The sequence below is a fragment of the Pocillopora damicornis genome, chromosome 14, assembly GCF_964200805.1.
Source record: "Pocillopora damicornis chromosome 14, jaPocDami1.2, whole genome shotgun sequence".
NCBI lineage: Eukaryota > Metazoa > Cnidaria > Anthozoa > Scleractinia > Pocilloporidae > Pocillopora > Pocillopora damicornis.
Genome location: NC_142683.1, coordinates 5,367,985 through 5,392,226, shown reverse-complemented (window position 1 = coordinate 5,392,226; position 24,242 = coordinate 5,367,985). Strand labels below are relative to the sequence as shown.

The following is a 24,242-nucleotide window of genomic DNA, read 5'->3' as shown; positions in this document are numbered from 1 at the left end:
AGATTTAATGATAACCAGCTCGGTCGCCACAACTTCTCAAGAGGAAAAAGAAAGACAACCCAAGGCGTAAGACAAGGGGACAACAAAAACGTCTTGAATAAAGACCATCTCGAATAAATATTTTTTAAGGTTACGGAAATGATAACTCCGTGGTCTGATTCATAGTAATCTAAAATGACTGCGTAACTGTAACTACCCTCTTTGCGCATAACAAGGAAACTTTGAACACTAAAGCAAAAGTAATAAAAGCAGTGACGAGACGCATTGCAGGTAAACAGTGGTTGTTACCACAACAAGTACTTAACACTTGCGGTACAGTATGGTCACTACTAACCATTTCCATGCTACAACGGATAAAATTGGTGGCAGAAATTTTCCTTTCGCGCCCCAGAGAGAAATTTCTCCTCTCGAGATCAAGACAGTTTAATGCCGAAAGTTAGTGATAAGTGAGAAAATATCAACCAGGGGACACTGTTTGATTTAACACTCGCCCCAAATTCCCATGGGTAGAGTTAAAGAAATGTACACGGCCAATGTGGAGAATTGATATTCAGATCATGGGAGTGACTGGATTAAATCTACCCGACATGGCCGTGTGAATGGGATACGAGATCGCAAACAATGGAAGATTGAAAGTTATAAATCTCCACAGTCGGTGTTTTCAGTTAAATCCGCTTTAAGAGCGTTTTTGAATAGGTTTGTCTATTCGCTGGACAATCTACTCAGATTATAGTTGAACCCCGGTAACTCGAATTACCAAGGGCAATTGAAATTACTTCGAGTTATCGGGGTTTCGAGTCGGAGGGGTTTGAACAGAAAGACCAGAAACACTCGATCGATTCCAATCTACGCGCCATTATTTCTCTTCGCCGGGAAGAACTGTAAAAACTGTTTGTTCACGGACATACAAACGTGTGATCTTGACAAAGGTGTCTCAATATGTAAATGTCACTAAATGTAATCTTTTGGTGCAAAATGTTATGGCTCATTAGTCCGCAAAAGTTAAAATTGACTTCGAGTTATCGAGGGCAAAATTAGGCTCATTTAAAGTCCGGATTCGGGAATTTAAAGTAAGAAGAGAGCAAGATGCGGGATTGCTCTTATGAACGGGACACGGGAATCGGCAATTTTGAGGAGCGGGATTCGGGAAATAATCACTTAAACGAACCTAGAACTGGGATGTCCGTTGACGAGGATTTAAGAAATTTATCTTCTCAGTCATGAAAAGCACCAAGCACACAGGCTCTCTAGCATTCAAGAGGCGGTCGGGCTGCTCAGCGACACTCTTAAGTTATTGCGCGGGAACGAAAATTATATCAGAAGTGAAGTTGCCAATTTATCAAAAATCCTCAATGGCCCACAGGAAAACGTAGTCTAAGACTGCTGCGTTAATTGGAATGCTTAACGGCGTTGAAAAACCTCCTGCAAGTCTCAGAATTATACCGATATGATGCTCTTAACCTGTTGAGTTACATGACACTACATGTGAAGAATATTCACTCGATTGTGCATCAAAGATAAACTTTTCACGGTGTTAGACTACCCAAGGAACTTTGGAAATGTAACCCAAGGCCTAATGAGGACAATCCATTGGGCGGCGTACTATTTAACAAATCCAAATCCTTGGTATCCTGTACCCGAACATGCCAGGATCCTGTCGGCCATACCAGCAATCCAACCGTTACCACCTGTGCCGAAGGCACCACAGAGCATACAGAAGATGAGGGACTTGGCGGAAACATTTGTTGCAGCAGTGCGTCAGCTCTCTGTCAAACAGGAAACAACGATGGCAAGAGCTGGAACTTCCCGTCGTACCTTTATCAGAGAAAAATTCAGCCGGTCGAACCGGTCAGCCTCGAACGCTCTGACTTCGAGGAGGAGTAGCAAGAAAACAGCGGGAAACAAGACGAAGAGGAAGATGGAATATTGGAGTACGATTCCCCGAGTGATGATGACATTCCATCTTTGGAACGAGAGGCTGATTTTTACCTCGGAAGAGATTCCCGCCTCGGAAGAAGTGTTCGCTTCAACAGAAGAATTGTGTTCAGTTAATTTTTCTTAATCTCCGTTGTTATAAAACCATGGGATTGCCGTGACCTTTTGTGTTTTATGCACTTGTTGAAATTGTTATTCGTTTCTTTGATACTGACCTGCTTGTACCCATACGTTTGTCCGTGATCGAAATTTAATGAAAGGAAGTCGTTACCGTAACTAGCGTACTTTATTAGTGAAAAACTTTGAAAACTTTTAAAATGAACGATATCATCATTTTGGTGAAAAGAGCTAAACTCACGCCTGACGGTGACAATAGACTTCAACGGATCGATGCTGGTTAAGAAAATCATCACCCACTGGAAAGGCCCTTCTAAGTTTAGGAAATGGACTAAGACAAAATTGTATGATTGGGATCGGCGTTAGCCGGTATAAACCGTCAGGATTACGGGATTAAGAGAAAATTGTAGTCGGGATCGCGTGATTGAAGAACTCCTTTGGGGACCCTCACCATAGGTACAAAGCTATGTTTCCAAATTTATCCGGCTTAATAAAGACGAGGCTTGTCCAACTTCTCTACCAAAGATTAGAAATCATGCCCGAGACTCTGTGATCTACTCCCACTTTTATTGAAAAATATTGGGATGTTTGCCTTTTCCTGCTCACTCAACTCTGTTGAACTGTGTTCCCTTTTTGTTTTAATTTATTTCCTACTTTGTCAGGAACTGCTGTTCCCCCCAGTCCTAGAAGTACAGACTTGAGTGGTATGGAGCACGTATTTATATCGAAGAACCTACATGAGCCAACATTTCAACATCTGGGTAAGTAGCCTCACATAATAGGGCTTTTTTGATTTTTTGGCGCTTTATCAGTCTGCAAACTTAACTTATGCACGAAGAGCCACAAATGGATATACTATAAATCGCTCATCTACCAATCACTGAGAGATGAGTTTTGTGGGAGCAGAGAACAGGTGGATCTGAACCCTTCTACACATGAAAATTTTGGGTAAGGGGGGGACAAACCTTCCCACCCCACCCCCTGTCAGGAGTGCGGAAAATGCAGTCAACTCTCAAAGCGACTCTACTGGATACAAAAAAAGTGGTTGCTTGAGGGAGGCGGTCGCTCAAGAGGAAAATTGTAACCATAAATCAAAATCGCATGTATCGACTTACTTCCTCCACATGGAGTATCAGTTTAAAGAAAGGGAATGTGCAAAGCCCCTTTACAAAGTTGCTAAACGTTTCAGTGTTCATTTTCATTTTAAAAACATGCACCAAAGACAGTTTTTCCAACCAAATAATCTTTTTCTATGAAATCCAGATTCTGGTTTCTCGATTACTTAGTTCGTTGTTTTATAAATTATACAGTCGTGGAGACCATTCATAATTTACGCGACTGTAGTTCTTGGAATCGTGTTGGTGGTTGACTACTAAAGAAACATAAGATTTGCCTAATTGTTCGCAAGTGGTCGTAGCCGCAGACGGCAAATTTGAGCATTGGTCGCCTCAGAAAGTTTGTGAAAGGGTATTTGAATTGTGTAAAACTAGTCATTTACGAACAAGTCGTTTATTAAACGAAGTAATTGTGGATGAGACTGAACTCTATCACCAAGGCAAAACACTCCCTCTCATGATCCTAACAAGTAATTTCATAGAGATCGCGCTTGACAAAATGTTATGCAGTAGAATTTTTAGAATAACTATCTACTTCAATTATGCGTTGTCACCGGTCGATTACGAACACAGAAGATACTTTTTAAGTTCCACAGAGTTTTGCCCGCCGGTGCCGACGTACGTTGAGTTTGAGTATGCGCTAAGATTAGAGAACGATAAGCCCCCCAAGCCTACTTTCGACAACGTCTCTAAACGCTCCGCCGTTTCTTGACTTCATAGGACACACTAGACTGCGCATGAGATTTTTACTTTCAAACAGTCCTTCCACAGGAGGATGTTGTAATAGCAGTTCGTTGGACGTGTTCTCGGACGACCTTTCCTGTATACCAATTCGGAAACTAGTTTTCATTGTCACTAAACTAAACCCTGAGGACTAACAAAGAGTTGACATGAACTGTGCTTTGAAAAAAATTTACTTGATAGAACAATAAGAAAGGAGTTGATGATTGAATGATCGACTTCAGTAACCAGCTACCCTGTCATTTACCAGGCGATCAGTCAAGTGTTGCGAACGATCTCTAAACTAATGAGAATAGATGAAAATTACATATTTGAATTGCCGATCAATTGATGAAGATGAAATTGATCTTCGCAGAAATTAAAACTACTTAGGTGGTAGTGAAAAAAGGAAAAAAAAAAAACAGGCCTGTACGAGAGTTGAACTCATGACCTCTACGACACCAGTACAATGTTTAACCAAAACTACACTGCCAAAACTGAACTACTATGACACTGGCTTCGTAAAGGTTGGCCATGTTTAGTGCGCGAGTTTTATTAGAATACTCGTGGTTTGACTGTACCATTTCACACTCGTTTTGAGTATACGTGATCGAATGGCGAACATCACGTGCAGCTTTCCCAAGCTTATTGAAACATAACAAAAACTCATTTTAACAGCAGCTTTGTTATTCAAATATGTTGAGCAACCGAAATATTCCCAACAAACCGCATACATAAACAAAAGTGAATAGCGGTATTTGTTGCGCAATACAAGTTGCACTACCAAGAACCGGCTTCAAGCGTCAGGCTATTTTATAGAAGCTGGGAGCTGGTGTACACTGACAAAGGCCAAGTAAAGGTTATTTGTGTGACAGACGGTGAGTGCATTGCAGAGAAAAACAGTGGTCTCATGTGTAGTATTTACGAAAAGGTTAGGTCAACTGATCACAATGTGCTGGTCGTCTACGTATGCTATTTTAAATCCCTACTGATCGCACTCCAGCAATATCTGAACATACACAACAGTGAGAACTGACCGCATAATTATTCACCTTAAACCTTCTTTTTCCGGTTTTTGACCATTTTGAGCAAGCACATTTATCTCATCAATTCGTAGCCACAATCTCCTGCGAAAAAATTCTGCCCAGTTTTTATATCTTTGGTGATCATGACCAAACGGAGGCAGATTGCTCTGTGTGTCAGAGTCCTGAGCAGAGCGAAGGAGGGAGAGGAAACAGAAAAGAAACGAAACGAAAGAAACTATATCTGTGTTCATCCAAATGAAACTGTTTTCAACCTGATTTAAACCTTAACGGCTACATCGACAATCGGTTTACTTTCCGCAAGAAAACAAGTTATATAAGTAATTCACCCTCCACTCTGGGGTTGGGCTTCGGTTATCTAGGTTTATGAGAGGAATTAAATCAGACTTAGGAACAAAACTGAGAACAAAAAAAAAACGGTTGCATAATATTGTTTGCGATCAAGTGTGCCATTCCTATCATTCCTTGGTAAAACGCACCGGAACTTTGCGACCTTTGCGGCCTACCACGGTTGGTGAACTCATTGTATTCCGACTGGGTTATCGTTCGCTTGCAGTTAGCTGCATATAAAATCCATCCAGAAACAGATCAACTTTACAACGAGACTGGTAAGTATTGACTACGCAGACCCGTAAGGTATTTAACTGTCCGCTGTCCTGATTTCAGCTTTGTTACTCGTACCACTTTATTAGCTGAAGTGTTTTCGCAATGACGACGCTCAGTAGTAATCCGATGAAGACATTCATTCCTATGTTTCCCAGGACGGAAACGATCTATATCAAGAGTTGGGCTGATTTATCACGAAACTGGACCCTGCAGAATTTACCTTTTTTTTCCTTTCGTGTTTTCCATTCAAAGGCATTCTAATTTATTCAGCCCATTCTTACTGCTGACTATTTAAGATTCATACATATGAAAACTACAGTGATCTAACGATAAGGAGGGAATTATCCAATCTGTAGTCTCTGTTTAGCCGTAGACTAGTAATTGACAAGGAAGTTACAACATAACAGTATTCTATCCTCGACATAAAGTAAGTTAGTGGCCTAACTCGCGATGCACCGACCAGCAAACTTCTGAACCGTATCGTAGATGAATGCATAAATCAAATCCCACGCAGTGATTTGGTTGACTAATTTGAATACCGAAGCTATGATTTAAGATTAGAACAAGGAGGAATGCGGAAAGAAACGTATTAATTCAAAATTAACTAGGAATCCAAGACTTTGTAATCCACAGCAAGTCGACTAAACGCTTAGGCATATGAGATTGTACATAAACCAACAACCATAAATTCAATTGCACAGACTGGTGTCATTAAGAGCAGGAATCAGGAACAGGAACGAAGGGAAAGGGAAAAGTGGCCACGACAAATGAAAAGGAATGGTAGTGATGGAAAATGAAAATGCATTCGCATTACTTAAATGTATTTGACATATTTTCGATATCGAGACAAGATGGACTTCAAATTTTCTTTTTTTTAGTTAATAAAGGCGACGAAAATTCAATTTCTTACCAACTTCACCGATCGATCATGTCTAGTTTGACTCGATCAGCTTAAAAAAAAAGGATTTTAGTCTTTGCGTCGAATTATAATCTGTTCTATAGCTATTTTGATGCCTTTCTATTTTAGGTTGTGAAGGGGTAGTTTCATTTCTTAAGGGTGCCGATGAAAGAGACATTCTTTCGGCTTAAAGTTGGCATATTCGACCCGCGGACTGAGCTTCATTATATCGTTCGCTCTCGGCTGTTCGCAGGAAAAAACTTCGAGGACTTTTCGAAGCGTGAATCTTGTTTACGACTGTCAGTTTTTCTTTTTTTTCCGTTTTCAATGACCCATTCTCGTTTTATTATCATCTAATACCGCCGCCGGCATCGAATATACACACATACATTCGAAAGGAAGTCCATTTCCTGTTGGAGAGCCCCATACAAAATATCACGATATGGTTCAGAGACGAGTCACGCACGTTAGCATTAGAAATATGAACTAACTTCATGATATCATCGAAAGAGAATTTCTGGCCATAAGAAAAATCTAAACATTACCCCCTGTAGTATCCTCCGTGGTACGATAAGAAAGGTATCAATGATTTCACCAAACAAATACTGTATTCGCCTTTAGAAGCTCAAGATTTAATCATCTTCCGCATGGGGTCCCTCTGGATGTGTAATACTAATCCTAGATTAGAAAAGCCCCCCTAAATCTACAAAACGAAGACCCTTGCTAAAACGCTTTTCCAGACCCCTGGGAAGGAAGAATCTATTATACGGTGCCGATTTCAACCGCGCGCGACAAAAAGGGGTGCATCAGTTGTCTAGACTGATGCGGTTTTAAATCGCAAAGGAGGCCAGCTTAGGGGGTGCAGGAGTTGTACAGCATTAAAGTATTTTTGTAACACGAGGTATTTCACAATTTCTAGCTGATCTTAAGCTTCCCATTATGTAGTAATTTTACAGCATGTAGGAAATATTCAGTACTCTGCTTAATACTAGGAAAGTTACTAGAGATAGTAGCATTCACAATTTGTAGTGGCAGCAGCAACATTGGCTATTAGCCTGGCAATTTTACTTATTCTCAAAAAGGCAAAGGGAGTGAAATAAATATTTGAACTAACGTCATGGTTGATAATTTATGCCGTTCAGTAGCATAGCGTGATGATGCGACAATTTTAAAGACTTGGCTGTGACCTAATAGCAAAATGATTTAGTCTTAGGATAGGTGATAGAAAGCACATATTGTTGTTGTTGTTTTTTTTTTTGTGGGGGCGGCTAAAACAGTTCAAACGTTTCAGTGTATTAGTTAAAAAATAGGCCCGATTGTGTCAGAAAGCAGCTTCGGTTGTGATGGATCACCAACTTTTTGACAAAAACACTTTGTCAGACGCCAATTGACGCGAAATCAAGGGGGTCTTCGTTTTGCAGAAAAGCCCCCCTGAATCTACAAAACGAAGGCCCTTACGTAAACGCTTTGTCAGACGCCAATAGACGCGAACTCAAGTGGGTCTTCGTTTTGTAGAAAAGACCCCCTAAATCTACAAAACGAAGACCCTCACTTAAACGCTTTGTCAGACGCCAATAGACGCGAACTCAAGTGGGTCTTCGTTTTGCAGAAAAGACCCCCTGAATCTACAAAACGAAGGCCCTTACGTAAACGCTTTGTCAGACGCCAGTAGACGCGAACTCAAGTGGGTCTTCGTTTTGTAGAAAAGCCCCCCTAAATCTACAAAACGAAGACCCTCACTTAAACGCTTTGTCAGACGCCAATAGACGCGAAATCAAGGGGGTCTTCGTTTTGCAGAATAGACCCCCTGAATCTACAAAACGAAGACCCTCACTTAAACGCTTTGTCAGACGCCAATAGACGCGAAATCAAGGGGGTCTTCGTTTTGTAGAAAAGACCCCCTAAATCTACAAAACGAAGACCCTTGCTAAAACGTTTTGTCAGACCCCTGGGAAAGAAGAATCTATTATACATTGCCGATTTCAACCGCGCGCGACAAAAAAGTCTCTGTAAACCCAGGGAGGAAAAAGACAAAGGGAGTGAAATAAATATTTGAACTAATGTCATGGTTGATAATTTATGCCGTTCAGTAGCATAGCGTGAAGACTGACGCGACAATTTTAAAGACTTGGCTGTGACCTAATACTGTAGCAAAATGATTTAGTCTTAGGATAGGTGATAGAAAGCACATATTGTTGTTGTTTTTTTTTTGTGGGGGTGGCTAAAACAGTTCAAACGTTTCAGTGTATCAGTCAAAAAATAGGCGCGCTTGTGTCAGAAAGCAGCTTCGGTTGTGATGGATCGCCAACTTTTGGACAAAAACGCTTTGTCAGACGCCAATTGACGCGAAATAACTGGGGCTTTTGTTTTCCGTTTAAAAAGAACCGTGTGGATCTGCTGTCTACCTTGTTTTTTATATAGCAGTTAGCTTCCCTTCCATTACCTTTGTTTGTAACTGAAACTGCAATAAACCTGCAAGACTCCTGGCCTTGAATAATAACACCACACACCAAATAAAAAGAAAAAGATTTATTGGAGCCGAACGTGCTTGGTACTAAGAGTGTGGGTTGAAACTAAAACGAAGAAAAAAAGCAAAAAAGTTACAAGTTACGACTAAGGTAAATTAGAGTAAAGAAATAACAAAACTGCAAAACGAGGACTGTGAAGTACACTTACATTGTTTTGGCCAGAGAAAACTTCTGTAAAGAGGACTGCGAATAACGCGAAGAGGCTAGAAACAAACTAAACAGAACTGCGCTAAGCGCGGACCAAACTGAACTCACAAACTGTATTGACAAACTACGATATTCAAATACGCTAAAACATGCGGAAAATAAAACTATAGAAAGGCGCTAATGAAGATGAAACAGCACGGAAACGCTAACGAGGGCACGAAAACTGACAGAAAGAGATAAACACCTAAATTAACGCCAAAAAAGAAGACTAAACAAATGGACGAAAGGAAGTATAAACTAATTTGCGTACGCAAAGGAAAAACAAATTAGGCAAGAACGAATAATCAAAAAAAATGTTACACTTGGATCTAACAGTAACAAAAAGTGAACGAATGAAAGGAGATTGAAAGAAAAAGTGACTTAAAATGTAGGAAACTACCCTATTCTTATTTGATAAAATGAAAAGGAACATAACGAGACAGTTGCCTTACACTGGCTAGTGGCATCTCTTCCCCTCTTGTTTTTGCATTAATGTAGTGGTGAATCCCAATGCAAGGGAAAAAGTAGTGACTCATTATTTAGCTGCAAATGTACCATGTAGACAGTGGATTTCTCCCCATACTATTGGAAGTGTAGTTGGTCATTTAAAGCGAAAAGGTTTGGAAAATCAACTTGCTCATCTTGCAATGTCTATGCTCACAATTTAGTTGATGCAATAGAAAGGGAAGATTGGTGTGCAAACATATACAAGTGACACTGAAAGGAATGCAACTCCACAAGATGTGAAGTGATTGTGCATTGAAAACCTAAAAAATAAGGCTATGGATTTCCAATGTCTTATTGAAAACAGGGCAGAGTAAGCCTTCATTGTTAAGAAAATGGTATTTAGAATTTGATGTGAATTGGGGTTAAAATTAACAATTGGTTCCTACGTCAACATGCGTTCATCAAGATATGAAGCATGTGGGAAGTTTGGAGAGCATGAAAGATGTGCAAAAGTTGCTTGAGGCATAGCCAAGAGCAACTCTAGCTTCTTGAGTGCTCTCCAAACTTCCCAAGTGCTTCTTATCTCCATGAAAACACAGATGACGTATGAAACAATTGTTTAATGACATTTTCAACCCAATGGAAAATTTTTTTGAGCGTGCACAATAGGAATATGAAGCACACTTGTGCAATTGACTTTGATTAGACAAATTTACTAGCTATGCTATAAGTCCTCTTGAGACACCCCACACATGCCAGAAACATGATAGCCAGTGTTTATTAGCATGCCAGTGTGAGCTTTAGTAAGAAACAGTGAGAATCTGGGTTACAAAGAAGAGTTTGGGTGAGAGGGAGAATCTTGGACTTACTGAACATAGATTTGCAAAGCCAAGGTAGGTTTTATTCACCCTAGATGATTTGGCACTACAGGGTGTGAAGATGATATGGTATAAGTACATCTCTTGCAATCATGCAGCTTGCCAGTTTTTAGAGAATTTACTTTTCATATCCAGTGATCTTGGGGAGTAGATGAAAGTCTTCCCAAGTCTGCTTTCTCTAAATCCTGCTTCCTGTGTCACTCTTAATCTTATGACAAAGAGATACTTTGATTGGTCTTGCAACATTAACCATTTTAAGACCATTATTTTCACATTTTCAGAAAAAGTATTTTTATTAACATTACGACAGTGGCCTTGAGTGGTACAGATTCAAACTTTGCAGCTTCCCACTATTGACAAAAGTAAAGTAGACTTTAAGTTTTGAAGGTACAGGGGCTATGATATCTAGAGTTCTCTATTTTTCAAAATGGAGAGTGCAGTTGTCTAGTATCGTTTCCTCTTCAATATCTCAGGTTTCCAACTCACAGGATGGGTTTCTTCACTCTGAAACGAAAACAAACAATAATTATGTCACAATACATGTATCCAGCACGTTAACCTTTAAGCTTTTCAAGTAGCAAAGTAAGGCAAAAGTGAAGGATTGTGTCTAAATAGAGACCCCATTTCAGGCAATTATTTCACTTAGAACAAAGGTAGTGATACTTACAGCTGTGTCATCTTCTTTGTAGATCTTGACTGTTTTATCAGCTTCACATGTGATGAGTCGACTGCTACTCAAGTCAAAGGTCATTGCAAAGATACCAGCCTCACTATCCAGAGAGCCAGGTTGCACAGCTGCCTGTAATCGCTGGAAATTATAACCTGTACGCCAATCCCAGAAATGCATCGTTCCATTATCACCTGATAAAGCACAAAAATTATCTGCTCTTAGCCATCAACATATAAGAACACAAGTTATCTCTCAGTTCATTATACAGAGATGTGTCACTGGTTGAAGAATTGGTCATGTCTATGTTGTCTTTGATCCCCTTGACTCCATGTCAAAGATTGTTTAAAATATTCCTCACAAATGTGATAAATAATTCCAACAAGTGCCATTTCTTTGTGGAACACTTGCAGTTATAAAGCTTTTGCAACCTCAACTTTACCTCCTGAAACCAAGACGCCATCAGGGTTAACTGCCATGCAATTCACTATAGAGTTGTGTCCAATCAGATTCTGAAGGAAATTCCCATCTGGGAACTTCCACTGTTTGATGTTGTCAGGAGAAGCTGAAGCAAATGAAAACCTTACAAGAAAACAAACACAAATCTCATTATAAAGAGTCCTTTCACAGCACCCCACAGCTAGTTATTCAAAGTTATTCAGGTGTGATTATATTTGAGACAACCCTTTTGAAGCCATAAAGCAGGTTCACTTTTGAAGCTAACTCTAAGTTCTTCATGCCAAGTGGGGACTGGGGTCATGATCATGTCCCTGATTTGATTGACTGGAACTTGCTTAATTTCTTGATGAGATAGATGAACTCTTTTTAAAGTGATTCCTCAGAAAAGAAAGTTATAGAACAATTTTTTTGAACTTTTCTTAAATGTTCCCTAGCAGTTTCTGTTTAGAAAGATGCCATTATAATAGTAGGTCACAGTGCTTGTTTAAGAGATGAACATGGCCAAACTTACCCCATTTAGGCCTGTTCTGATACTAATCATGTATGTCATTTCATTGGTTTATGGTTCATTTTGAGGTAGCTTACCCCATTTAGGCCTGCTCTGATACTAATTGTGTGTGTCATTTCATTGGTTTGTGGTTTATTTTGAGGTAGCTGGAAGCAAGGATTTTTTGGCTAACATTTTAAAAAAACTTAATGGGTAGATATTTTAGAGCGTATGGAACAATTTGATATATTATTTGTGGAAAATTCACCTAATTTTAAACTACATTGACTTAAAACATTCCTTGAGTCATTACTTTCAAGCTCATAATTTGCATCATGGAGAACCAGGCTTTGAACAAACTTTCAGCTTCATCTTTTTTTCCCTTTAATGAATTTTTTAAAATTCATCCAATTTATAGGGGATAATTTGTACACCAATATTATGGAATAAAAATATAGGTCACCATGCTTGTTCAAGAGCTGAAGACCATCCTACATCTTTACCTGGTTAATTTATTGAAAAACAATACCATGTTCTTGGAATGCATGCACATTTATTTCATTTTGTGATTTTTTTTCACAGTACAAGATGCACAGTGCAGTATATTCTGATCAAGGAAGGGGAGGCATGTTACCAGTACTACATGGGTGTAAAAAACAAGGATTTAAAATTAGGGGAAAACATCATCAGGTATTGACTGACTGAATTTCTAACTCTTGCATAGATCATGCCACCAAAAAAATCAATCAGTAGACTGAGAAATGGAAGGATATGCTGACAAGCAGACAGATAGACAGACATACCCAGAAAGACTGACTGAGTGACTAATTGACTAGCTGACTGACATTTTACAGAAAAACTAACTGATAAGCCAGTCTGGTGACAGGAAAACACAATGATTCTAGGTTTTGCATTCATATGTGTCTGATTGTGTACTGCTACTTACTGTGTTGGATGTAACACTACAGATCTGACACTTTTCTTGTGATTAGTAAGGGTGACTTTAGACTTGCCAGCTGCCAAGTCCCACAGACGAATGGTACAGTCATGGCTTCCTGTAACAACCTAACCAAAAGAAAAACATGATCTCTGATTACTAAAATCTTTGTATAAAACATCTTCTGATCTGCACTTCACTAGTATTGTTTAATGCTGAAATAATTTCATTGACAGCTCCAGATGCTGAAAAAACTTCCCAGAGAACATTTCTGAGGATAATTGTTCAAATATGCCCTTGTGTTTTAGGTTACATAGATTGAAACTTTGATAACAAAATTTATAATACGCCATTAGCCTGAATTAGAGTTCAAGGCCAAGGAATGCAGAGATAAACAACAACAAGAAAAAACTGGATCACTGAAATACTGATTTGCATTACATTTTCCATTTAAGTAAGAGATAATTATTTAAACTGAAACAATAAATTAATGCCAAAACGCATCTGAATGTGTCTCAATGCATGACTATCAATTATGTGGGGAAAAAGTATCATGCATTTCTACCTGATGGTATTGAATAATCATCCTAGGTTAAATTAACAGGTACTTGTCTGAGGATAACTTTTCAAAGTGGAGCCAGTCATGTTATAGTTGGATCAAGCATTTTACTAACCTGAGGCTCTGCAGCCTGAGCTTTAACAACTGCTACTGTACTTGTATGACCTGTCAGAGTGTGTATGCAGGCTTTGGTTCTCATGTCCCAAACCTGAAAACAATAATCGATGTCTTGAGTCAATCTGAAAGGTTAATCACTATACTTTATACAACATTTAAATTTCTTACAACAGAGTACTCACTGAAAGTTTGAAAATGATACTAAGGGTATCACTATGATTTTGTTGCATTCAATTGATTCTCAAGACACCCTAAAGTAGAAAACAGAGAAAGTCAACTGAATGAGAAGCTTTCTCCTGTGCGAAAGCAGTTGTGGTAGCTGGTACAAACCAAAAAAGTAGCTTGTTAATTTTGCCTGCTGCCAGTTCTACAAATACAACATCATGTTTCTTGTTATACTCATCATTGTTACCATCATTGTCATTATAATCATCATATCCTTCACATGATAATGATAAACTGGCCCCAAATTTTAATGATTGTGCTCCAGAAGCCTTTCAGAAAAGGTGCACCAGTGTATTTGATATACTTTGATACAGAGGCCAGATGGTTACTGGTTCTGATAGTTATGTTAATAACAACTAAGGGTAGAAAATTCACCCTGGTTGTTGCATCTCTACCACAAGTGAACAACACATCAATTGTAGGATGGAGATCCAGTGAATAAATAGCACTCAGGTGACCATGGTAGTGCCGCACAACCTGCAAAACATTTACAACAAGAACAAGTTTTGATTAAAACAAATTGATAGAGTGATTGATGAGTAAGCATAATGAGTCATTTTACTCAAGAAATGTAAAAGTACCTTGTTGTACTCCAAGTCCCAGCATTTGACTTGTTTGTCCTCTCCACATGAAAACAGATATGGTTGTCTTGGACTCACAGCCAAACCCCTAACAGTACTTATATGGCCAGTTAGGGATAACTTAAGTTTGCCACTTCCAAGCTCCCATATCTGAATAAAATAAATCGTAAGTTGTACTCAAAGATGATGTCATGACAGATGGCATTCTTGTAAATAAATTGCCTCAAATCTTACATCATTCCACAGCAAGAGATAAAAGCAATGCACACCAAGCAACTTAAACATCTAGGCCCTGGCTCACAGCTTCATATCTCAAGTAACTTGGTTAAAATTGAGACAAGCCTACTTTGATAAACCAAAAACCAGCCAGATATATGTCAGTGGATGAACAGGCTAGGTTGCCTCTAACCAAAAAACCAGGTTGCCTCTAAAGAGACAAATCTTTAATGGGGTTGTTGTCCTATGTTGAAGGACTTTTTGCAACAACAAACATTTCATGTTTTTTTCTATGACAAAGTTGTCCATTTAGGGTCATTTCATAACATGAGTAATTTTGTATTTCAGTATTCCTTTTCAAATACAGCTATCCTGTTACTGTTATATTCAAATTCTTGTTTTACATAAAATATTCTTTTTGGAACAAGTTTCTGGTTTTATATAGAATTTGCATGGACAGCTGTTTAGGAACTTAAGTTGAAGGGAGGGTGGACAACAATTTAGATCAAGAAGTAACCCCAGCGACAAGATGTGTGCCTCTTTAAACAAGGCCAAAAAAGACAGTTAATCTTTATCTGTCATCAGCAGATCTTATGTTCAGAGGCTAAAGATTTGAAGATGAGTTAGAGTTGAAATATGTTCTTGCTGTACCTTGATTGTCCTGTCAGCAGATCCTGTAGCAAACCACTGGTTACCAGGCTCTACAGCAACTGATCTTACCCAACCAGTATGGCCACTGATTACCTGCAACAAGAGTTATGGTGTAATCTAAAAAACAGAAAAACACTACAGTCCCACAAACTCAACTACTTTATTAAACAGCGAGTAACGTTCTTAACAAGGAGCCACTCCTAAACATAATATGATACTTATCGTTAATAAACTTAATTACATCCAGCACAGTCTATATCCACAGTCTTCTGCAATAACTTCTTAGTATAGCTTTCAAAACAGTTTTTGCTCTGATGATAACTACTTCTCTTACTACATAAGCGAGTCTTAATATACATTCATAAAGTGTTCTGGAACATTCCAGAAGCTTACACAAGAACTATTTTGGTAATATTACATAATAAATACATGACTTGATGAAATGTCCCGGAAAGTTCTCTGATATGTAAGTCAGCATGACTCAGCAGTCTGGAAATTTCTAGAAGATTATATTTACAATAATTTCTCATAGCACAAGTCACCAAAAGTCAAAGGCATTTTCAAAAATTATTGACAGGAGCTCATTCTCTTACTTGCAATTATCATCCAATATAATTACATCAGTGATATTGAGTATTTTAGAAATTGGTGAGCCCATAATACACATGCATCAAGTGCAAACACAAATAAAAAATTAAAATATGTTAAAGAAAAAGTACATACATCTTTGGTTGATTGACTAACTTTTAATTTTTCAGTAAAAAATGTATTTTCCTTTTTTTTAAAGCCATCAATTCACAAATAAGATGAAAAGGCAAAGTTGTTACCCTCATGAGTTTCCATGGTGGATGCCACTGTGGTTTGGGCAAGGTTGCCGCTTTCTTTTGCTGAATTAATGCTGTCGATGATTTGTTTCCTCCAACAGAAACCAATGCTTTAGATGAAGGCCCAAGTCTCTCCTTTCCACCTGAGGCTGAAGCCTTCTGTTGAATGGCCAAAACACCTGGGCTTTCTTTCTGGGATCGGAGTCTGTGAGTTTTTATAAAAATTATGATTTAAACAGAATAAAAAAGTGATAATACAATCAAGCTCAGTTATTTAATTGAGTTTATGATAAATTTCTGAAAGATTATCTGCAGGTAGAAGTCCTTCAATTCAAGCAAACAATTCTTCTGCTCAGTCATAAAATTTCATATCTGTTAAAAGTAACAGCAACTATAGCAACTTTAAGTGGGAAATATGAAAATTGATAACAATTCCTTACAATTGTACCAGTATCTTGACAAAATACTCACTGTGCTGCTGAAGGTGGCAAACCTGACATGAGTTGTTGAACTCCAGCCTGAATAAGATCACATTTCCTTTTCGAGGATTTTAGCACTGAAAATTCATGGTTTCCCTCGATCCAGTGACTCTAACCTCGTTCATAAATTTAAGACAACTAACTCAAACAACCGCAGAGTTTCATATATTACTCGTTGAAAAATATAACGACGATCTCACATCAAACAAACGGCGGAATAATACCTTAAACAGTGTCACAGACAAGGATACGGGATGGAAAATTATATTCTTCTAATCGAAAGAAGGGTACAAGTCCATGATGATAGCCAAATTGCTCAGCGATTGTTAAAATACTTCAGACAAAGACTCTTAATCAAGAATGAAGAACATTAAATACATACACTTTCTCGAGAACAATTCCCTTGGCATGGGAGGCACCACCAAAAGGGTTAGCCTTCAGTGCTGTTCCTAAATGCGCTTTCTTGTATCCCTTGTCATGCCATCTTTGGTCTCGGCGGTGGTTTCGGAGTTTACGAGCGGTCCTTAAACCTCTTGGCTTACCTTAAGAAAACAAAAATAGTTTTAAAGGAGTGAATGGAGGTACTTTGAAGTTTATCTCAGTATTTGTGGTGTTTTAATCGATAAAAAAAGACAGTAATTTAGAAAAACACGTGTATACTTACCCATAGTCTTCCACCAAATACTAACGAAAAGAACGATCCGTGGTGCACCGCGTGGATTTATAGTTGCGTTCGACGTTTGGAGAACGCTTCTTGCGTTCGACGTTAGGAGAACGCTTCTTGCGTTCGACGTTAGGAGAACGCGTCGTAATCTTTGGGGATCCTGTGGTCGATGGGATACCTGTGCATGCCAGGCGTGAAGATTCGAGATTTTTGGTTACTTGGACGGGCGATGTTCAAAATCTGCGCCATTTTGAATAATTATTAAGCGCACGCACGAATTTTAAGCCCAATAGCCGGCCAAAGAAATTGCGGGCTCACCTGGTGGACATGCGCACACAACTATTTTTATGCGCAAGCAACTATACCTCGTGCGAGTGCGCACGCAACTATACCTCGTGCGAGTGCAAGCTGCTCGTACGTCCGTGTCGCCTCCGTGGATATCTTTGGATTATTCGGTAAGTTCATTTATTTTTCTCAAACTTCATGCGATGTTTCTTAAAAAGTTCATCGCTTCAACTTGTCAAAGCCTTACCAGGAAACTTTTTAGTACTCCAAGAGCATGTAGAAAGCCCGATGTCGGCGTTGTCCGAACTACAACAAACCGAAGACCTTCGCTGCTCTCCTGCTTTGAATTGATGTCCTCGAATTTGCCGAACAACAAAGCAAATCAACCGATAACTCTGACACAAAGTTGTCTCAGAATCAAAGATACTTGAACACACCAAAACAAGAAAATTTATACACCATCAAGGACGCTGAACCCTTCAAACAAACATTACCTGAAGTCAGTGACATCTCAACAACAACAGAAACCATTGGAGAAATACTAGGAATAAGCAGTGTCACCAAATACAACTGTTGTTGTTCATGTTCAAAAAAAGTTACAATCAAGGGAAAAATTGCAGTCTGCGATAACTGCAAAGTAACACAAAAGGCAACCAGCTGCAGTGTAAAGTGGACATTCAAGATCCATATCCAAAACTCCAAACAACCACTGCAGAAGCTTCAGCTACAGGTTTATCAAGAAGCAGTGCCAAAGTTGTTTTCAATTTGTCACTTAATTGCAAATGAAACAACAGAGGAGGAAATCACAGAGGCTGTCTTAAACCTAGACACAGTTAAAGTATGCTTTGACATGCAAACGCGAAAACTTGTGGACATTGAAAAAATTGCCATTTAACATGTTTTGTTGTATTTTCCTTTGTAACAAACCAATCTCTAGTAACTATTTAAGTTACTAATAATTCATGCTATGAGATACAAACACTAAAACTTTTAGATATCACAAAAACTTTTATAGCACTTAATTTTTGAATTTCATATTAAACTTTCTTGAAACTATTTCATATACTATTATTCATGTTACTGTTAGAAAAATTAGTCTCGCTCATTTAGTATCTAAACTACATTGTAAATGAGTAGATTCTCATGTTTTAATTATTGCATTTTACCTTGTGACTAATCGAGTAAGTATCATCCAGGGCCCAGTTGTTCAAAAGACGATTACTGCTAACCCACGATTAAAGCTTAATCAAAGATTTAATCTCTTTTGTTTAAAAAGATTTCAAAAGCTAATTATAAGCTGCACATGAAGTCAAATCGAAAAATAAAACTAAAGAGCAAGAATCCTTAAGAAAATCTCTTTTGGTTATTAATTTAACTGGAATAAAAATTGACGCTAACCCTGGGTTTGCTTAATCGCGCTTTGAACAACCCGGCCCTGGTTACTGTTAAGATAAGAAAAATAGTTAAACAATGCTATGACACACAAACACGAAATATTTAGACATGGAAAAAAATCTAAGTTTCATAGCATTTTGAACTTCATCACAGCTTCATGTTCCAGTTGTTGTTATAAAATTTAGTCTATCTCTTTCAGTTTTTCAAGATACTGAGTAGATTGACATGTTTTTTTACATTTTCTCTTGCAACTAACCAATCCCATGCAACTATTCAAGTTACTATTCATGTTACTATTAAAATTTTTTTGTTAAACTATGGTATGACATGCAAACACCAGAACTTTTAAACATTGCAAAAAGTTTCATAGCATTACCAACTTCATAACTTTCTTGAAACTATTCAATTTACTATTATTCATGTTACCGTTACAAAAATTAGTCTCACTCATTTAGTATCTGAACTACATTGTAAATAAGTAGATTGACATGTTTTAATTATTGCATTTTACCTTGTGACTAATCGAGTTAGTATCATCCAGGTTACTGTTAAGTTAAGAAAAATTGTTAAACAATGCTATGAAACACAGACACGAAACGTTTAGACATGGAAAAATCTAATTTTCATAGCATTTTGAACTTCATCATAGCCTCATGTTGTTGTTATAAAATCTACTCTATCATTTTCAGTTTTTCAAGATACTGAGTAGACTAACATGTTTTGTTACATTTTCCCTTGCAACTAACCAATCCCTTGTAACTATTCAAGTTACTATCATTCATGTTACTGTTACAAAAGTTAGTCTCCCACAATCAGTATCTAAACTACATTGTAACTAAGTAGATAAACATCTTTGGTTACATATTTGGGTTTCACTATTAAAGTTGCTATTGTTCATGTTGCTCTTAAAATACTTCGTCTTTCTCATTTAATCTCTCAACTAATTTCCTCCTCTGTTTTTGTATGATTTTAGCTAAATTCATTAAACTTCTAACGCACTTATTAATCTTTGATTACTACTAGTAAATATGCGTAACTGACCAAGTGTGCAGTCAAGATGGTTGCATATTGGACGAGTTCTTTTTGTTACGTTTTAATGGACTGAGACGAAGTTGAGGTCCTTAAAAACGCAATGAAAGAACGAGGCTAACTTCATGCCTTTTTGACCGTACAAGCTTGGTCAATAAAGAACTTTGCACCAGGTTTCGCTTTTATAATAGATGTTTATCAAGAGATTATCATGTCTTGTGTTTATATAGGCCTATTTTGCTTACACGAGATGGCTATGCACGGATAAATTTTTAAATGCAAAACTGTTTCTTTCTTTCGGAAGGAAAACTCGTCAACCATAGGAAAAAATTGAGGAGCGGTGCAGTACTATCATTATAACTCAGCTGAGGATCGTCGAGATCTTTGAGGCCTATTTTGATTACAGAAGCTTGAGGCCTCACTCCAGCTATTAGATAATTAAAAGATTACTGAAAGACAACATGCACCTGTTCAGATACTTATTATTTACATGTCAGTACAGTTTAAGTTTGGAATAAGTTAGCTTTCTTAATTCAGTGCCCTCGGTTCTTTCTCGGGCTGTCTACTTGATATTCTTCATAGTCATCTGTCTTTCTTGCTGGGCGACTATTCATTCAGGTACTCAGGGAATATTCTTGAATTTATCTTTTTTGGAAGCTTTTCGGTAATTTTTCTTTTTTTGTCGACAAAGTTCATGCAAGAATATGTATACGTACTTTTCATAACTTTTTAAATCTTTTTTTAATACGTATTTTTTTCAATCCTTCTTCTTCGTAGTTGCTTAAAGACTGAAGAAAGACACCGTTGGTCCGCATCTTAGTGACGCGAACGTTTATTTTTAACCCCGGTCACATCCGGTAGTTTAGCGAACGGCCAACAGGAAGTTGGAAAGAATAATGGAAACGCAGGGGAAGATTGGCTATCATACCTGATTGACCATCCGGAACGCGAAGAGCCTGTGCCCGACTTCTCATTCCTCCCGTAGTTACCGCAAAATCCCGAGTGAAATGCGAGTATGAGGAGCTGCAGTTTCCCGGAAAAGGAGGTTTTAGAAATGTCATTAAGGTACACTTGAGCTTTTAGTATGAATTTAGATTGCAAGGACGAGAACGAGAACACCGTAAAATCTAGATCTAAATAATGATTGGTTTCCATTGGCAAGATCGACCGTACCTTTCATAGGAGACATGGTGATTTTAGTATGATGGGAACACACACGAAGCATGCAAAGATACTTTTTTCATGTGCCAATTTCCTGACTCGGTACGTTCATTGGCTAAAACACAAAGAGCGATAATATCCTGCCATGTAGAAATCTGTTGTTTTTGTGTCTTATATCTAGCCTGGGACAAAGAAAAAATTCCAAGGTCCCATGAGGAATCAAGCCACAGACCTTTCGGATTCCGCTTCAGATTGTTGTATTCTACTGAGGACTAGGCGATCATTAAGTTTATATGTGACACTCAATCGCCATACTGCTGGGATGAGCAATGTCGAAAGCCCCGTGTGGTTAAATAGAAAACGACAGTTGCTGGATTTTAAGCTCGTTACTGAAATAAAGAAAGACCCAAGAAGTTCATTCGCCATTCAGTTTAAATATTTGTTGTTATTTCATTTACGTATTCTTTATTTTTTGCAGGTACGAAATAAGCTGGAAAACTACTTTTATGCTGTGAAGAGGATTCCTCTGAATCCAAAGAGTACTCAGTTTAACGAGAGGATCATGCGTGAAGTACAGCTGATCAGCCGTTTGAATCACGAGAACGTCGTTAAGTGGGGATGTAAAAGGGAGTTTAAGAAACGACAACGGCGACGCCGTGGACAACGTCGATTACACAATGAACTTATATTTTACCTACGAATCTCGCAATATTCTAAAGTCATTTAGTTTGTTTCTAACTGTCCAAACTATCTCGATTATGAATATGGAACGCAACGTCAAATTAGAAATAGAAATTTTAAAAATTAGCCGTCTGTGTTCACGTTTTTCAGACGCAGAGTTTGGTCATTTCAAGTTACTGCTTTGTAGAGAACGCTAAGAAAGTTATTAAGATTTATAACGCACGTCAGTACACAGTCACTGCTCTGCTCATTAAACCTTTTGTTTCCATTGCCTTCGTGGTTTTCTTAAACTCCCTGATGAAATCATTACGAGCGAAGTTCGCGTTTATGCACAAATTCGTGCGTATAGACACGAAAGAAACTTTCGTGGGACATGCAAACACAGAGTGAATCTGCACAAGGGAGAATATTTGAAATTAAAAAAAGTTCTAATGAGAATAGTAGGAAAAATACCACTGATGAAACCATACTACACTGTTTGTTTATTGTTGTTGTTGTTCTTAAACTCTGATTGGTCAAGTGTCACGTCATATTTCGCCATAATCACCTTACTATAGGTGATTGCAAGAGAGGCGCCAAATTTTAAAATTTTTTGTCAGAAAAAATAATGTAAATGCTTTGATGTTTTGTCAGTGTTAAAGGTAAACGTCTTTTAAGAAAATTCAACTCTTAAGGGAGGAAAAGATGCTTCTAAAAACACCTCGCAAAGATACATGGTTACTTTCCCTCACCTGTTTCTTTTTCTCTTAGGTTGACCTGCCTGGTGCTGTTTTGCGCAACATGTCCGCAATGCTTGATCTGGATGCAACTCAGGACGCATTTGATGCTAGCGTTGCGACCATTGCGAATAAAACCCCGCGTTACAAGAAATACCCTGGTATTTTGCGACGACATTCGGGACCTTAGAGTATCCAAGAAAGAACCAGTAGTGTTCGTCTATAGAGTAAAAGATGAAATGCTCAAAATATTTTTCTAATTGAAATTTTTTTTTATGAATTTACGCCCTTTTGTCATAGCTGCACTTTTGTGACACTCGTTAGATTAGCGTAGGATGGGTCACGCAATCCTCGTGTTGGTATACAGTGATATAAGTCACGCAACTTCTGTAATGGTAGCTGTTATTACAGAATGCTAAATGTGCCAAATGATGCTTTAGTACGTGGTTACTAAGACCGTAAAAACAGCTAGTCTTAGAGACATTATAAGTAAAAGTTTTGTACAACAGTCCGAGAGATGGACGATTAAATGAATAATAAAATAATGATTCATTATTTTATCATTTATTTAATCGTCCATCTCTCGATTCTTCAACGTTGTGTGCTTTGTGGTTAAAATCCGTGTATGACAATCAGAGTCGGTAAAAGTCTCCTGTACTAACTCTGTAACTCGCTCATTTTAGTTTAAAAGCCATCTCTCGTAACGATAGGGTGACCAGCTGTTGCTGCTGTTGAAGACTGCAGGTCGGATTGAGTAGTATCTGCCGTTGAAGTGACGGAGTTGAAACCGGAAATCGAAAGGGCGGCCGTGGGACTGCTTCGATGGAAGTATGCGGTATGGAGCCAACGACAGATGAGGCGGCAGCTTCTAAAGAGACAGTGGAGTCGAGCCAGAATGAGAATCAACCATTTTTATCAACTATTTTTATCAATCTCAATCTTTGACATGTAGTGCAGCCATTCAATGGGGTTTAGACCTAATCCGCTGGCCATGCCCGCATGCTCTCGGGTGTAGTTAGACATCTTGTCTTTTAACTACTCTTCTTTGTGCTTGACGAAATATTTGGTAAATTTTAAGGCTTTTTTTCTTTTTGATGCCTTTTCCATTTCATCCCATTTCTTTTTGAAAAGAGCAGACTTCTGGTTAAATTCTTCCTCGCTTTCGCAGTCGTACATGCAGCCATCTTCCCTCATCGTTCACCCACCAAAAATATCGACCATTATGATCTTTCTCCGCTGAACAGGAAAGTTAAGTTCTGCCAGTCTATTTCGGATATTTGCCTTTACGTGCTCTAGCTCCAGAGGACGAATGGTATTTGTTGTTTCTTAAAGAATTCCTTTAAACTTAGCGCTTTGTCTTCATCGAAACCAAGCTTTTGTATACCTCTTAGCTGGCTGTTCGATCTTTCGCCAACTTGCCAGAAATTAAGTTCATTTGTGTTCTTTCGCATATAACCATACCTTAATCTTTAACTACGTTCAAAACTAAGATATGGAACCAATAATATATACAAACTTTGTCTAATGTCTTCAACACTACTACCCGTTTTCCTCTGTTTATGTCGCCTTGACGGTTAGACAATGTAATCACTCACCAATATTAATTACGTCCTCTTTAGTTTTTTTTTTCTTCAAT

At 38.2% G+C, this 24,242-nt stretch overlaps 1 protein-coding gene and 1 long non-coding RNA gene across 3 annotated transcripts; one reads left to right on the top strand and one right to left on the bottom strand.

Annotated features, from left to right (window-relative positions):
* The first annotated feature begins 5,412 nt into the window (after window positions 1-5,412).
* LOC113680362 (uncharacterized) lies at window positions 5,413-22,760 on the top strand. The gene is made up of 6 exons (XR_016182835.1): window positions 5,413-5,538; window positions 11,163-11,802; window positions 12,669-12,776; window positions 16,298-16,403; window positions 20,826-21,113; window positions 21,688-22,760. It is a non-coding gene; the product is annotated as an uncharacterized LOC113680362 (long non-coding RNA).
* On the bottom strand, window positions 10,740-17,475 carry LOC149034130 (pleiotropic regulator 1-like). Of its 2 annotated transcripts, none has more exons than XM_089193475.1 (11): window positions 17,340-17,475; window positions 17,058-17,217; window positions 16,200-16,401; window positions 15,373-15,465; window positions 14,506-14,655; window positions 14,300-14,401; window positions 13,698-13,790; window positions 13,033-13,151; window positions 11,583-11,722; window positions 11,141-11,334; window positions 10,740-10,977 (listed from the first exon to the last, which is right to left on the bottom strand). In XM_089193475.1, exons 1-11 carry the CDS (start codon window positions 17,341-17,343, stop codon window positions 10,918-10,920), a joined length of 1,317 nt encoding a protein of 438 aa, XP_089049601.1. In that variant the 5' UTR covers window positions 17,344-17,475; the 3' UTR covers window positions 10,740-10,917. The 2 variants fall into 2 exon arrangements, with proteins under 2 accessions (XP_089049601.1, XP_089049600.1); XM_089193474.1 differs by having other exon boundaries at window positions 16,668-17,217; window positions 17,340-17,456.
* Window positions 22,761-24,242: the final 1,482 nt, after the last annotated feature.

What these genes read in the sequence shown, in the direction of transcription:
- LOC149034130 (XM_089193475.1), bottom strand. An exon ending in GTAGAGATGCAACAACCAGG is followed by an intron (nt 13,791 to 14,299) that starts GTGAATTTTCTA and finishes TATTGTTTTCAG; the next exon opens with GTTTGGGACATGAGAACCAA. An exon ending in GTAGTGTTACATCCAACACA is followed by an intron (nt 11,723 to 13,032) that starts GTAAGTAGCAGT and finishes TTTTCTTGTAAG; the next exon opens with GTTTTCATTTGCTTCAGCTT.